We start from the raw sequence: 16,357 nt of genomic DNA on the forward strand, positions 1-16,357 counted from the left end.
TAAACATCTGAAGCAATTCTATTCATAAACAGTGATCTATTTAACCAACACAACTAAATCTGCCCAACAGAAATACGTTTCAAATGCATAAAACGAAAACAACGATGCATAAGGGAAAGGTAACAGTACAAAAAGGAAGCCCTAGGCTCTCAGGTTGGGCCCAACCTTGAGAGCTATGGCTCCTATAGAAAACTCAGAGTTGATATAAAATCGGACTGCTTCTCATTATCAAAATATAGTCATAAGTCAAGAGTTATGCCCAAGATGGCTACAAGAGAACAAAGTAGAGCTAACAACATTGTAGTGCAAAATATGCAATGGTTTCAAAAAGTCCCTCACGAAGGCTGAGGCCTTAACATTTATACACCATGAGGGCCCTAGCTGGCCTCCTAAATCTATGGGACTTCGCTGCCCAAACTGTGAGTAGACAGCTCCTTCCAAAATCTGCTTGGTTGCTTTCTAGATCCGGTTTTGGTGGCCTTTGGAGCTCGGAGTTGGGGGTGAAAATCCCGAGGAAGGCTATTTAATGCCATAGACAACCCCCCTACGAATCCTCACCTCAAGCTTGGCTGTCTTCTAGCCCATGATTGCTCTGTTTTGCTCCAACATGTGCCAAAAAACCTGAAATGAGCACGTGTTAGCCACCTAGGAAGAGTGACTACCCTTATTCGTACAAATGACATAAACATACTGAAAAATAATGCATAAGCTATGAAAAATGAAGGATTGAACAAGGATAATTAAGCCAAATGAGCCCAACAAGTTACCAAATTTGGGGCTCATCAGGTGGCCACCCACAACTTTTATGAATTTGTCAAGGATGTTGGCATCAAGGGGTTTTAAATGACCAGGGATGTCCGTGACTACGTTATCAAACTTTTGAATGAATTTCCGGATGTCTTCGCTTTCCCCTAGTTATTTGTTATTTTTTTTTCAATGTTAAAGGTTCTTTGGGCATTGCATGACCATCTTTTCATGAATAGGTCCTTAAATACATCAGAATCTTCTATGCATGCATGGGGGAGACTAAGGTACCATTCTCTCACTTGTCCTTCAAGTGATAAAGCAAAAAGCACCATGAGCCTATCCTCATCAAAAATCATTCTAGGGTACATGTGCCAATAGAATTCTTCAATAAAGTCACGGGCACTCATGGTAGCATCACCCTTGAATTTGGGTAACCATCGATTATACTTTTCATGTAATGGTTTAGGATCATCACTCAACTTCAAAGGGGCAAAGACACTAACCAAATGTCTCTCACTCTTGGTCATTTTGGGACGGTCAGTGGTGGAACTAGATGCCATCTTTGGGGTGGGATCACTGACCTTTTCGAACTCAGGAAGAAGAGTAATTCTAACAGCGGCTGGAGTTCGTTCTCCCCTTTTTGCAGCGACCCTAGTTAAAGGAGGATATTGTCACCTTCAAGTAAACTAGGGGTTTGGACAATGAATGGAGTCGCTAGAGGAATGTTTATAAGTGTCGTCAATGAATCAATTCCTCAATGATTCACTAGGGCAGTAGACCTGCTTCCTCTCGGGCAGTAGTGCCAAAATGTTATCGCTCAAACTAGCAGGGGTTCTAGAGGGGCACTTGCTAGGTTAAGAGCAACAATAGAGCTATAACCCATTGTCACCACAGCTAAAGCTCCCTACTCTTTACGGATTTTCATTGACGAGAGGAGACCCAATAGATATAGAGAATCACATATGGAGGGTAGATCAAGGAAATGGATAGGAGGTGATTCCAATAGCCCTTTGCCAGGAGAGACTCAAAATTAGGGCTTGCTTGCTTGTTAAGCAAGGTGTAGGGTTCTCTAGGAGGGGTTGACGAGGATTTGAGGGCTAGTTTTAAGAAATATGACTTGCAAAGGGGCTCCCTAATCCCTAAAATCCTTATGGAACTTGGTTTCCCAAGTGGTTTTTCAAGAATCAATTTTAATAGGGAATGGGACCACACGGGAGCAAGTGGACTCTCGAATAGGTCAAGGTAATGGGGTTTGGCAACTAACGATGTACTTGACACAACTAGAGAAGAGAAAGGGATCAAAGAAAGAATTTCTAATAAAGGCAATATAATGATCCCAATGAGGCTACAAGTCCAAGGAAACCAAGGGCAAGATGCAATCACGAGGCTAGGGCTTGGGGTATCTCACAATCCCACTGTCAGAATTCCCTCAAATTTGGAGGAGACCCAGGAGACATACCAGCGCAATAGGAGCCAAGGGTTTGAACTTTTTGGGTGAGTGGTTTGCAAGAAAAGTAATGCGCTAGGAGACCTAATGGAATAAGGCCTAGAAAAGGGGAGAGGGTGAGAGAAAAGATAGGGTTTAAGGTGATCACCTTATGATAGAGTGATAGGGCAATGCTTAGTCCTTTGGGAAGATTGGAGTCGAGAGAATAATGAATATGGACTTCGTTTTCTAGGTCAAGGAGGCCCCAAAGACAACTTTGCTTAGCATTAAGGCAAAGGAGAGTAGCTTTGAAAGCTTTATACTTCGTTTGCAATATTGGATGGCTTATTGAGATAAATTCAACAATGGAACATCCCTAGGAACATTCATTCATCATACATGGCCCATACATGAAGAAGGACTATCTAGAAACATAATTTCCACAACTTCGCATAAATGGATGCAACAAATTAGCCCTAGTATAGCGAAAATTTCATCATCAATGCATATGACAAAGTAAAAGAAAGAATAGCATTAAATTGTACTTACATGTAAGTGAATATATCTAACCATCAAAATTTTGCCAATCAAGAAGCTCGAAGACAAGAGAACAATGATCCAAACATCAAAATTCATTCCATGCTCCAAAATTTCGTCCACCAAGAAGGATAGCGAAAATCTCTTAAGAGATACAACTCCAAAACCAAGTGATGATCCTAAAATGAAGCCACATCACTTTTATTTATACATGTCCAAATGAATTTGATTTGCCTAATCAAGCCTAATTTAGCCCCTAAAATAAGGTAATGTACAAGATAACTAACTTTTGGTGACAAGCCGACCAAACTAGCTCAAATTCAAAAGAATAAGCCTCTCCAAAGGATGAATGATCAGTAATGCACGTCGTTGGGTCTTGGAGAAGGCTTAATGGAGTCCATAGGTTCCATAATGTGAGATAGGACTCCCAAAAGCAGTGGACAAGCGGGTGGCTCCTTGTTCTCCAAGTAGTAAACCTGTGGTGCTCCCAAGTGGGTGTGGGGGCACACAAGTGTCCTCATGGGTCATGCTTGTAGATAATCTGCAAAGGCTCAGATGATAGTATAAATGATGCCACATCATCATACAGGTATCGGGTCATTTGCCAAGTGCATAATGTGACTGTGGGGCCAACTGGGCATGGTGATCCGGGTGCATCTTATTCGTCCAATAGGTGAACCATAAGCGATCTTTTGAATGACTTTGGGGATGCATGTAATGGTACTTGTTGCTTTGGAGGCCCATGGTTGTCTACACACACCCTATATGTGCCAATGTAGCCCTCTGCAGGATTAGGACACCGTATAGAGTGACCAAACCCTAAATGGAGACCATCTGATATCTTTCATAAGATCCATTGTGTCCTCGTACCTTCCAGCATATGAAGTCACTAAAGCAATCAAGTAAAAGAATTTATAAACCATGGAAAACAAGTGGGCACTTCATAATGGCATGCCCTTCCATAATGGGCTTTGGTATTTGCTAATGTCCCCCAGCTCCAAAGGGGGGTTAACCAATCATCCTATTTGGTGGTTTCTGCTTCTAAGTGCAGGGGGATATGTTCATGGTACATTCTTCAAATGGTGGTGGCATGTCATACAATGATGGAATGGAGTGGTTGATGAAGGGGAACAACCGGGGTCACATGTCATGGTACAAAGGTAGCTAGCCAAAAAAGGGAAGCCCACACTTGGGTAAATGATGTTTAGGAGGGAGCAATCATGGTACATGAGTTACCTCGACCTTGATTTTTCTACCCTTTTTTGTATGTCTTTTGCCCTTCATGATTTTCTTTGGTTAACTGCTTGGGGCTCAAAGGAATGAGAGCATGATGTATAAAGTATAGTAGTGGGTAACCCCTTTTAAGGTGGGGCAGTTCATCGCCCTCTAGGGGTTAGGATAATTACGGGTTCCTAATTGATAAAGGAGACTCACTTAGGGCCTCTAGGAACTAGGGTGATGGCCATTGAAGGGGTAGAGCTCATGTAATGGCTTTTGCCCACATGCTAAATGTTTTGTCCTAACCATCTTTTGCATTTTGTGGTACAATTTCTTGTTGAATGTGGCCAATTATGCTTTTTCTTTTCTTTTCAGCTGCATTGAACTCTTGGGGCATCATTCCAAGCCCGACCTGAGATGTGCGCAAGGGGAGGGGGTGGTTGACCCTATGTGGACCTAGTAGAAGAATGTGGACCCAGGTGGGAGAAGTGATGAAAAGGGTTAAAATGAGTGGAAGGGGGGTGATATATGTGAATTGGGGAGTAGGACCACGCATCCAATATTAGGTTTCCCATGTAATACCGTCATAGAAACCCAAAGGTCAATAAAAGAGATCCCACGGTACTAGGGTTCAAGGTTAACATCCCAAAAGAGATCTAGGGGACAAGAGCACAAACCTAGTCCATTCTTTCCACCGAATCCCCCCATTATTCCATGTCCAGGAGTTTCCATGATAGGTAAACTAAAATACTTAATTACTAAATGACAAGTCATTCCTTTAGGCTTGGGAGGCCCACCTTCAAACATACGATCATGACAGATGGGTGAGGGACCACATGGTTGGCTCAGGTGGTGGAGAAATGGCACAATGAGCTAGTTGGTGGCTGCAAGGGGCTAATGGTTGCTGGCTAAGGACCATCACAGAGAAATTCTTTCTCCTAGGGAGATCACCCATAAAGTGGTGGGTAACAATCCTAATGAACCCCTAAAGAGAGACACAACTAGAAGAGGACGAGTTAGTGTGGTTTGTTTTTGTTTTGGAAGAAGAATTCTCTCGTTGAGAAGAGGCTGATTATCTCTCCTAATGAAGGATGAGGGTTAAAGCTTGTTTTGTTCCCTATTTGTGCATGTTTGAGGCTGATTTGAGCCTTAGAAGTGGGATGGATGGACTCCTGTTCACGCCGTAAAAGGAGTAGGAAGGTCGAGTGTGTCTAAGGTATTCGCGCTGAAGTGCAAGTCTGATCTCGACAATAGTTGTTTTGGGGCTTGGCTTATTCTGTGACAGGGTCACAGGCCACAGGCTGGCGTAGCCCTAAGAGCACGACTGAGGGTTTATACAGACCTAGCAGACCTACCCAAGGTTGATTTGAGATAGGCTGAGGCTGCTAGATGTGTGGACAAAGCTAGATGTGAAGGCTGAAGTGTTGATTATGGTGGACAACAAACTTTGAGGGCTAGTTGAGTTGGAGAAGGTTGATGTAGAGCAGACAACAAGTGAAGGCAAAATGAAGAGGGCTGATAAAGGAAGGCAGTTAGGTTAAAGGAGAGACCTAACAACAAGTATTTTGTTTAAGTATGGGGGTTTATATAATGCATTGCGTAAACCCCCATACACTGCACTGTGTAAACCCCCATACTTAAATTCAAAAAGAGTGAAGGGATCTCTACTTGAATGGTTCATGAGGCACAATACTTGCTAAGGTTTTGCAAATGGGGTAGCAAGCTAAGTGGGCTTGATTGTGGGGAAAAACTCCACAGTTAAGCACGCTTGAGCCAGAGGAGATCTGGGATGGGTGACCTCCTGGGAAGTCCTGGTTACCGGGTGCAAGCCCCGGAAGTGATGATTGATGCTATGTGATTCATTTCACTAGTTTCAATCCCACTTCTTCACCCCTGTGAGCATCACCCGATGCAATGAGTGCTAAGTGAACTATTCAATAATCATGAGAAATTAGTCAGTTACGACTACCTCTCATGGAAATGGTCATACGTGAATGACTTACTTAACGCAATTGAATCCCAAAAATGATAAGTATTTTGTTGTTCGTATTTATACAGTGAGTTGAAGGAGTAGCCCTACTATGAGCAATTATGTGATAGAGGTTTAATGTAGCTAATCTTTGTATGATCTTGGAGGTAAAGGATAGCCAAGACAAAGGACAGAAGGGAGCTGATCTTTTGTGGACAATATGACTGAAAGGGTTGATTGAAAAGGGAGGTCAACGAACAAATAAGTTGTGTGTCTTGTCTTTGTTTTGTTGGGCAGATTGAGGGTCTAAAGGATTAGGCCTCAAGTCCTAGCTATTATATATTGTATATAATAGCATTGTATTTGGGTTATTAAAAGGGCCATGACCCCTAGTACGAGAGCCATTGATGGTTTTTTTATGGACAGATAAGAACAAGTTTTGGGCCTATATATCTTGTGTATTGTTATTGATTTAACTGTTGATATATTTCTCTGTGCAAAGTGTTCATTGTTGAGCACTCCTAGTGTGTTTATGTGCTAGTCTAATCATAGACCGGGCCTAGGGTGCAAGGGAATTTCAACAACAAGCAATACCATAAAATACAAATTAGATCCTCCACTAGCTCTTGTTGTAGAAAAGTTTCTATTCAGAGTTTTTTCTATTTGGCCTTGGATGTAAAAGGAGTTAACCCTTCTGTGCCTTGATATGCTCACACTATCCACATATCAAGAGAAATATCAGAATATATATTCACATTTCTTTACAACATATTTAGAGCCATAGGTCTTTACTTTTGTCTCTCAGAAAAAACTTGGAGGGGAGAAAATATAAAAATAAATAAACATCTTAGCTTAACTTGTGTTATCTAATCATTATTCATTGATTTGAATCGACTTTGTTGGAGTGGGAGCATGAAGTGACAATTCTTAGAAGACTTTGAGAGTGAAGCATTTCAAGAGCATTTTAAATAATACATATTTTAATTTTTTTTGACGTTAAAAAATGTGTGATGTCGAAGTTTGTGTGGAAAATACGAAAACATAGATTTAACTACTAGATTAATGATGATCACTAAAGCATCAACCATTTAGTACACAAGTAACATGAATTGTCTTGGAGTTATAACTTTTAACATTGTTATCAAAGGATTGATGATAACATTAGGCATCAACCTTAAAGTTTTAAGTCTTAATAGGTAATATTTTACATCAACGACTTGCAACAAATTACACGCAACCTTGAATGAAATTGCACAACATGAGCAAATTGTTGTAATGGGAGTCATGAGTTCAAACGTAAATTCTCATAAAATGTTTGATAGAATATGCCATGATAAAGAAAATAATTCTAAGTTCTAGAGTCTAGATTCTAAATTGTAGAAGACAAACAATTATGCTCTTTATTAAGCTTTGTTCTTGACATGAGCAGTCCCTGATTTTTTTATATTTAAATATAATATAATATTGTTATTATTACTTTTACCTTTCTCTATGAATAGAGGTAGGTAGAAGTGGTCATGGAACATTGGGATGAGCACCATCATGAGCTACATTATGGAGGTTGTGAAGCTAACGCTGTTGCATCCGGAATCCTACATTATGAACATCTTCCTCCTCTACATTGTAGTTCTTGATTTTTATTTATTTAACTATAATATATTGTTATTATTACTTTTACCTTTCTTTATGAATAGAGGTAGGTTGAAGTGGTCATGGAACATTGGGATGAGCACCATCATGAGCTACACGATGGAAGTTGTGAAGCTAACGCTGTTGCATTTGGAATCCTACATTATGACATCCTCCTCCTCTACATTGTTGTCCCTAGTCTTATATGTTCCATCATTCTTCGATGCCTCACAATAATAGGATAATGACTCTAAGTTGAAAGTCTCTTATATGCTTAAAAAACTCTCTTCGGAATAAGTTTTTACAATTTGTGAAAGTACACTCACTGCTAATTTATGCAAATGTGTGGTAGAACTTCCTTACATGTTCCACTATTCCACGTAATTCATCATAATTGTACCCCTAGATGTTGGTTGGGCCAACCGCTATAGAATAGTATATGGTGTAAGGACACATGTTAAGGCATGCTTTGGAACATTTCGATTATCGAACCTTTGATCACATGCTTATGAATATGATCATGCAAGATGACATTTTCCAGCTCAATTCCTTTTATTTTGGCCTAACATGCTATCCATATGCTCATATACCTCTCCAATTACTAGTTGATTAAATTTGGAAATAGAATCATATTATAAATGGGTTTGGTGAATTGCAAAACATAGCTAACTTGCCCAAAGTCAACTGTCATGAACGATGTCCTTGACCTTTGAAATTTCTCTTAATCAGATGTAGAAGCTACATCAATTATGAATCTTGTTATGAATCTCTCACCATTGTACTAGTAAATGCTTGTGTTACCTTCCAAAACGTGCCTGGAGATGAGATAATTATCTAGTAAGTTCGGTTTTCATAGGCTTGAGTAACTCTAATTTTCGAGTGATTGCAAAAAATGAAGTGGGCATAATTATGATTGGTGATAAATGTTACCATCCTCTTCTCCTTCTTATGTAGGTGACCAATCCATTTATAATCATACTTCATCAATATAATAATATCATGCATCAGAATATGTTAGGATATAGAAGCTACATCAATTATGAATCTTGTTAGGAATCTCTCACCATTGTACTAGTAAATGCTTGTGTTACCTTCCAAAAGGTGCCCCGAGAGAAGATAATTTTCTAGTAAATTCAGTTTTCATAGGCTTGAGTAACTATAATTTTTGAGTGATAGCAAAAAGATGAAGTGGGCATATTTATGATTGGTGATAAATGTTACCATCCTCTTCTCCTTCTTATGTAGGTGACCAATCCATTTATAAATTATAATCATACTTCATCAATATAATAATATCATGCATCAAAATATGTTAGGATATAGAAGCTACATCAATTATGAATCTTGTTAGGAATCTCTCACCATTGTACTAGTAAATGCTTGTGTTACCTTCCAAAAGGTGTCCTGAGAGAAGATAATTTTCTAGTAAATTCAGTTTTCATAGGCTTGAGTAACTATAATTTTTGAGTGATAGCAAAAAGATGAAGTGGGCATATTTATGATTGGTGATAAATGTTACCATCCTCTTCTCCTTATGTAGGTGACCAATCCACTTATAATCATACTTCATAAATATAATAATATCATGCATCAAAATATGTTAGGAAATATGTCTTGCTTATAATTAGTAAGATTACTAGTAATGACTTGTTGACATTGTATGATCTAATCTTGTAAATGGCTTTTAGTAAGGGCTCTATTATATTAAATGGTCTTGTAATGATTTGAGTAATGTGTTGTAAGGAACATTACACAACTGGTGGAGACACCAAGAACATTTATTAGTGGCTTGCCTTTAACATTTGTCCATCCATTACATACAATGGATACTCGACATTTTCTTCAATCATTTATAATTTTTTATAGCATTATCAATTTTAGCTCCTTAATGGATTTTGGCTCCTATTAACTAGAAGCTTACATGAAACATTTGATGGCATAATAGAGTCACTTCACCAACCCCTCTCTAGTAAATTTAGTTGTATAAATTGGCTAATTCCTACTAACACAATACAACACAGAATGTATATTATGATAGCGATGTACCATATTGTACTACTACTTTTGTTATTATCATGCGAATTTATCCAGTGCATAACGACCTGTTTCTATCTCTCTCAAAGTCAGAGACACGCTCATAGTTCCATTTATTGATCTTGATTGAGTTGAAGTTGGGTGGAGAGACAGGGCTTGGCAATGTAGGTAGGACTTGCATGTGTTGAGCATATAACTAGCAGACTCTTACTAGCATTTTGAGATTGGCTAACTTTAGTGTGCTTTAGTAAATTGAATGGAGTGGGAAGGAAGGAACCTCCAATTGGGTGATCAACTCAATCTCCCTCAATTTTGGCAATGAATTTAATAAAACCTATTTTGATGCCAAGGAATTTTTTTGAATGATTCGTTGAATACATGCAAAGGGTTTTGTCCAACACAATTGTAGGTGGATTTGAAAAATTCATAAGGGCATTATTCCAATATGAGGGAATCAGGATTTGTTATCAATGATTGCCATTAGGGATTCCTCATCTTTGGTGAGGATAGATCGTAGTCACATATATTTTTCTAATCAAATGAGGCTTTTAAGGAACAAGGTCAATGTGCATTTACATGGCCAAATTATGAGACTGTCATACCTTGGGATTGAAAACTATGCAATATTGTTCCATAAACTCTTGTTTATTCCCTTCATGTTTGGGGATCCTTTCGACGAGTGCTTTCAATTGTCCAATCTTCATAGAGGCCTCTTTTGGTTGCCAGTCTACCACTTAGAAATGGTCTCAAGTTTCAACCTTGGCTACATTGTGGCGTAGATGGAGAAAAATTGCTTCACCAAATTCACACACAAATGCAATCATTTGTTCAATTGCTTCATTTCATCACTCGATCTAGTGTTCCTCTCTCTGTGGTTTAGGCAATAGGTTCCAATCTCTTCAAACAACTTGGATGCATGTTCGATGAGGAGAGTCCATGGTTTGGGCATTCTCATTTTAGTCCCTCAAGAAATGAAAAAAAATTATTGGTTGCTGGTCTCAAATAGTGCACCGCATAGCTCTTTCCTTGTTACACTACCATCACAATAAAAGGAAAAAATATTTTTTCCTTGAGAGCATGAATCTATCTAGTGGCTTGATCACTTGCTTAGGGGTGCCTCTTGATATTGGACCAAGTAAACCAGAGGTTTGGAAGGTATAGAGCAAGCTTAGCCTCAAGGCCATTCTAAGCAGAACGACACCTGAGTGGTATGTGAACATGATTAGCCCCAAATATGTTATTGTGAGATTTCACAAAGTTAAATTCCACAAACAAAAGCCAATCAACCTCTGGGAGATATTCACCTTATTAGTTCCAAAGCCTTGCATATTCTTCTGCTACACTGGATGTATATAGGTTGGTAGTTTCATGAACCTTACCATCTAGATTAAGTAGTACCTATACTACTAGGCTAGATGGATTAGTTCCTTGATTGATGACATGTCTCAAACTCGGCTAAGATAAGAGTGTTTACCCCAGCTTGGCCTTCATGTAAGGTATGGAAAGATGTTGTGTGATGCTGAATATATTGCAAGGTCAAGCTCAAGGTAAAGCTATTGACCTTTAGCTCAAGTGGGTGCATAATATGTAGGTCTTAAATCAATGAACGAATTTGAGAACCTTTTTAATGACATTAATTTCTTCTTTGTCCTTACCATGAAGCACCTAGTAGGAGTTATGGGAGATAGTGCTTGTCTTCTCCATTGCATATTGTGTTGATTTTTCCTAGTACTTCAGAATTAAGTGTGTCTAATTGCGAGCATAAACACATTCAAATACACACACTCCAAGCACTTTGTACAATGGAAATGTAACAACAATGAACCAATTAAGTATACCAGAATTTATCCAGACCCAAAACTTGATTTTATTACAACTTTAATAAATCAAACATAGGGCTCCCATACAAGGGATCATGGCCCTTACAAAGCTCTGATACAAGGAAGAACTAGGGTTTAAGTTCAACAAAGTTTGACTCTCAATCTACCCACATAACAATAACAAATACAATGACTTGTTGTAGATGCACTTCACTTACAGCCCTTTTGGTCCTCTTGTCCTTGGTGTACCTGGCAGGTCCTTCACCACCTCTCTCACAGAGAACTTTGCTGCTCCAAAGCCTCTGCACTCTAGCTGTTCACAAGGATGTTTACCTCTTCAAAATCTCTTGCATACTCAGACTCAACCAATTAGCCTTCTCATAGTGAACTTGCCTGCCAAATCACTGTAAAATTAGCTTCCAATAGAGGTCCGCAACTAACAATGAAACTACCCTTCAGATCACTGTACTTTTGCCCTCAAACAGTGTTTCCCAAAACATTCATGGACAAACTTCATCAAAAGAGTTCAACATTCAATCTTCTTTAACATTCAGCCTTCAAGCACTAGTTAGTTTATGTAGTGCTAATTTAACGTTCAATCTTTTAGCACAGTTAGTTTATTAGTTTACCACATCAATGATGTTCACAGTTCAATGTTCATTGTTCAAGCACATAAGAAACTAGAAATTTAGAAATATCATGATTGATAAAATAAAACTAGAAATTTAGAAGTAGAACTTAGATACTAAAACCCATAAATTGTGGATTTTTCATATAGTCATAAAAATTTTAAAGTGACAAATTTATGATTCATGTCCATATTCCAGGCAACATATGCTCAGGTGGAGCCGACCCATCACTATAGATGCCTACCGGTTATGGAAAATAGGGGCATCGAGCAGCCAAAAGTTTGGAGCCACCAATCACTTGAAGGCTGCTGTTATAATTTATTAAATTATTATTTTACCTGTTTGAGCGATCTTGTAGCTATAACGCTAAAAGTTGCCATTGCCAGAGGTCAATGTGAACCCATGTGCCACAATTAAGTGTGTAGCGTCAACATTTGTTTTATTGTGTGAAAATCCACCTGCAAATCCCTCCATCCGCCTACAAATCGATGATAGTCGCACGCTCAACAGTATTCCTTTCTTGAACAGACACAAAATTGACAGAAAAAAAAATCAAGACGCGACGCTTTTCACTTTGGGATTTTAGTGGGACACGTGTCCTAAAATCAGGACGCTTTAGTGCATTCGTCCGACATGGCCCAAACATGTGTCCTCCTGTTAGGACACGTTGAAAAACATGTCAGACATGTTTTATGAGTTGTGTTGTGTCCGACAAACAGGATACAGGACATGCTACCCCTAAGGGCTGGGTCTTGTGACTTAGCTTCAAATTTTAAATGCTGTCCTCTTGTAGTTCTTTTTGTTACTGTTTAGCAATCTGAAGTCAACTGGCAAAGAAGAAACTATCTCATCTAAGGAGAACAAATTTGCGAAATCTCGCTAAAAACTGCTTTTATAGACCTCCTGGTGCATTCCATCCTAGACTCAGGAAATGAAAGTGTGATTTGGACAAAAATTGCGAGTTTCAATTGATGTGTTTTGAATGGGCTCGTTTGGAAGCCAATCTGATCCAAACCCAGGAAATCATGATTTAAAGTGCAATTCTATAAACATTGTATCAGGTAGTAAATGTCAGATCCAGCAGTAACTATGATGAGGTGGCCAATTATTGTGGTCAGGCCACTCAATGCTGTAGAGTTGGGTTAAGAAGCATTGACAGAGCTCATTTCCCTCGTAACTTTTTTAAGTTTTTGATTTAATCTTGAATGTTGAATTGTCATTTGATACTGATGAAAAATTTGAGTTTTGAAGTGAATCTGAATTATAGATTTCAGTTCTATTTTCTAATTTTGTTGTTTTTCTATATAAAATTACATAGATGTATTCTCGATGTTCACCTGCTCCCTTTTTCAAATAGAGCTGTATCCAAACCTACACCCGCAGCCCTCTGCAACTTGGGTTGAAAGTGATTGGAAATTGAGCACATCTCTTTTGTTTACTCTTTATGCTATAATAGACTGTTTATCTTGAGTTGTAGTTTGTGTTATTTTCGTTCATGTTCCTTTTTTAAGAGGTGTTGTGGCTAAGGTTGTGTAATTTAGACAAGTTCCTTTGGGATCATTTTGGATTATAATTTTTATTGTATCCAACATTACACTGTGGATCTCCTTTGACCTAGATGTCAGAGCTTAGGTGTTTACAATCCTTCTTGTGGACATAAACTTTAAGTTTTAAGTTCTAACCTATCTTAGCTTCTCCGTGAGTGTAAAGTTATGCTTACAATAACCAGGGTCTTCATTTTGCCACCTAAAATATAGCTGAGTAATTTAGTCTTGGTGTTCGGTCCATCTGAGATAAATAAATAAGCAAATTTTTAATTAAGTTGCTTGATAAGAAGTTGAATTAAAATATACTAGTATACAAAGTTTTCCAACATAAAAAACCTATGTCAATTTAGATATGTTACGCAAGGATGCACTCCCCTAGGTGGGTGGCATGTCCCTCACACCTCTCACCTTTTTGCAACATAGGGAAGCCCAACAGGGGATGTTTCCCTAGCCGCTCATTTCGAGAAATGCAGGGGGGTGTTTCCCAAGAAGTAGGAGATGTCTGCATTTTGTGGAAGACTCCTAATCACCTCCGCTCTAAAAAGTGGCATTCTTCAGTGTCCCCTTTGATTTTCACTGAAGGGCCTTGAAAATTTCAAATTTGTTTTCTCAAAACACGGAAAAATCAAGTGAATATTTAATTAATTTTTTCTTTGATAACATTTTTGACCTGTCATTGTTTCTCAATCTTAATTTCTTAAGAATTTTGGATAGGCCTCATGACATTTCATAAATTTTTGGGGTCTCACCACAGGACCCCTGAGATTGTTTTTCGTGCTCAACAATTGCTATGACATTTCTTAAAATTTTGGGGTTGTCTTTACATGTCCCCCGAGCAGGTTTCCGTCTTCCTGTGCCCCCCACCCGTTGTCTTGAGAACTTGCTGAAACATTGCAATTTAGACTAATCAAGTCTCTTTCCCATTAGGTTATATGTCTTGATATCCTATATCTTTTTTTTTTACTTCATAAAATTTATGGAACTTAAGCCTCCCTCAAATTGATTTTCAAATTTATGACCACTTTCCTAATAGTTTAGGGTGAAACAAAAACCTTGCCTGAGATTGAAGTTTAACTCGAACATACATGTTAATGCATTGTAGTGTAATCGAGTCGAGGGGTCTTCTCAAGCAACAATCAGACTTTGGGTTTTCTTACTTTTCAAAATGAGCTGTTTGACTGAGTATAATGCAATGCTCTTGGCATTGAGTCAACAGAGAGTTCAATATGGGGCAAGACATTTCTGCAATTGTTAAGAATCAGTTCTAGAATTTGTGGATAATTAGACAAGAGTAACTGCTGTTCTAATGCCCTTGTTTCTTATTTTAAATTCTTGTTTTTGAATGGGAGAACCCTTAATGCGTCATGTTCAAGATAATGTCTTGTTTGTTTATCCTACTTAGTATTCGAGTTGAGTACTGGCTTGAGAAGTTCCATTTACTTTGGTTGCTTTTGTCAAGTCATTCTCTTGTATAGGCTTTTGTAGCAGCAGTAGGTATCCTACTTATCTTGCACTGGAATGTTGCTGACCTTTGTCTGGTAACTAGTTGCATTTATTCAGGCAATTTTTTTAACTAACCCTTGCGTTTTTCTCATTTCCTGTATGACCCTGTCTAGAAAGCTTGCTTTTATCCTCCTCACAGGTCTCTGGTTTGACTCTTGTGATTCTTTTTTGGATGAATGACTTCAAAATTTACATTTAAGATTGCGCTTGTGTTAGATTGTGATTGTGTTGTGCTGGTGCATTCTACTCTAGGTTCATTGTTTTAGCTTATTATTTAATGTCTTCCCAACATCTTTGCTCACCTGTAATTTAAATGAATTTTTGTCTTAATTGGTTGATGACCTTTTAACTTGTATGCTGTTTGCTCTTCATTGGACAATTCAACTTAGTGTGCATATTCAGGGTGGTAGTGAGATTTAGATGGCTACCTCTTATATTTAACCATTTTATTACTAATGAAGCCACAGTAAATTTTATGGCTTTCACAGTATTTTTTTAATAATTACGTGGATGCAAAGCTGTTTATTTACATTGTTCTCTTTTCCCTAGTCTCTCCAAACTCTAATTATCTCGGAAATGCTAAGCTTTCTGATTATGTTAGAATTTTTGGGTTTCAATATTATGTAATCTCATTTACATATATTTTGAGTACATGTCCTGCAGGTGCCTGTTCCAGCATTGAAAGAACAAATTGCAACTGTTACTGGGGTGCTTTCAGACCAGCAGCGACTTATTTGTCGGGGAAAGGTCTTAAAGGATGACCAGCTTTTATCAGCGTATCGTATCCTTTTATTTTGGTTGCAGTTTTGTGTGGTTGGAAATATAGGAGACAATGAAAGCTATATTTTGAGTCATTCTATCTTTTGTCAATGTTGGGATAAAAATGTTTATTAAAATTAATTCCATTAGTTATAATATTTTGCTGCATGATTTAGGTATAGATTGTTGAATTTGCATGTTGGTTGCTGGGATTAGGATATTTCTTTGGGTACAATGCATGCTAGATCGTGCTTGATGCAAATAAAATTAAAGATATTTTATATTGGTCAGCTATCATGTACCTTAAAATAAGGGGTTCCACAAAATCATTAACACAGCCTCTTTTTAGGTAATTGGTGCATACAATTTGGTAGTACAGAAAATAGAGATCCTATAAAATTCTGTAGCCTTTGTACATTTCCAGACAAGGTGCAAAAATGTGTAATATCCCCAAGGAAATTTTACAATGATAAACAAAGTATGCATAGTAAAAACACCCACAAAAATAGCACATAAATCAGACACCATGAAATAAGCCA

The 16,357-nt window shown here is 38.1% G+C and overlaps 1 protein-coding gene across 8 annotated transcripts in view; it reads left to right on the plus strand.

Moving 5' to 3' along the window:
* The window catches only part of LOC149222367 (ubiquitin-like domain-containing protein CIP73), a 114,274-nt gene that overhangs the window by 38,619 nt on the left and 59,298 nt on the right, over positions 1 to 16,357 (plus strand). For all 8 annotated transcript variants that reach the window (XM_089385405.1, XM_089385402.1, XM_089385401.1 and 5 more), the window contains one exon: positions 15,723 to 15,840. In XM_089385405.1, the coding sequence (XP_089241531.1) occupies positions 15,723 to 15,840 (118 nt within the window). The remainder of the gene's footprint in view (positions 1 to 15,722; positions 15,841 to 16,357) is intronic.

This window comes from Pinus tabuliformis, chromosome Q (genome assembly GCF_031772625.1).
Source record: "Pinus tabuliformis cultivar Carrire ecotype Pingquan chromosome Q, CPIR1, whole genome shotgun sequence".
Lineage (NCBI taxonomy): Eukaryota > Viridiplantae > Streptophyta > Pinopsida > Pinales > Pinaceae > Pinus > Pinus tabuliformis.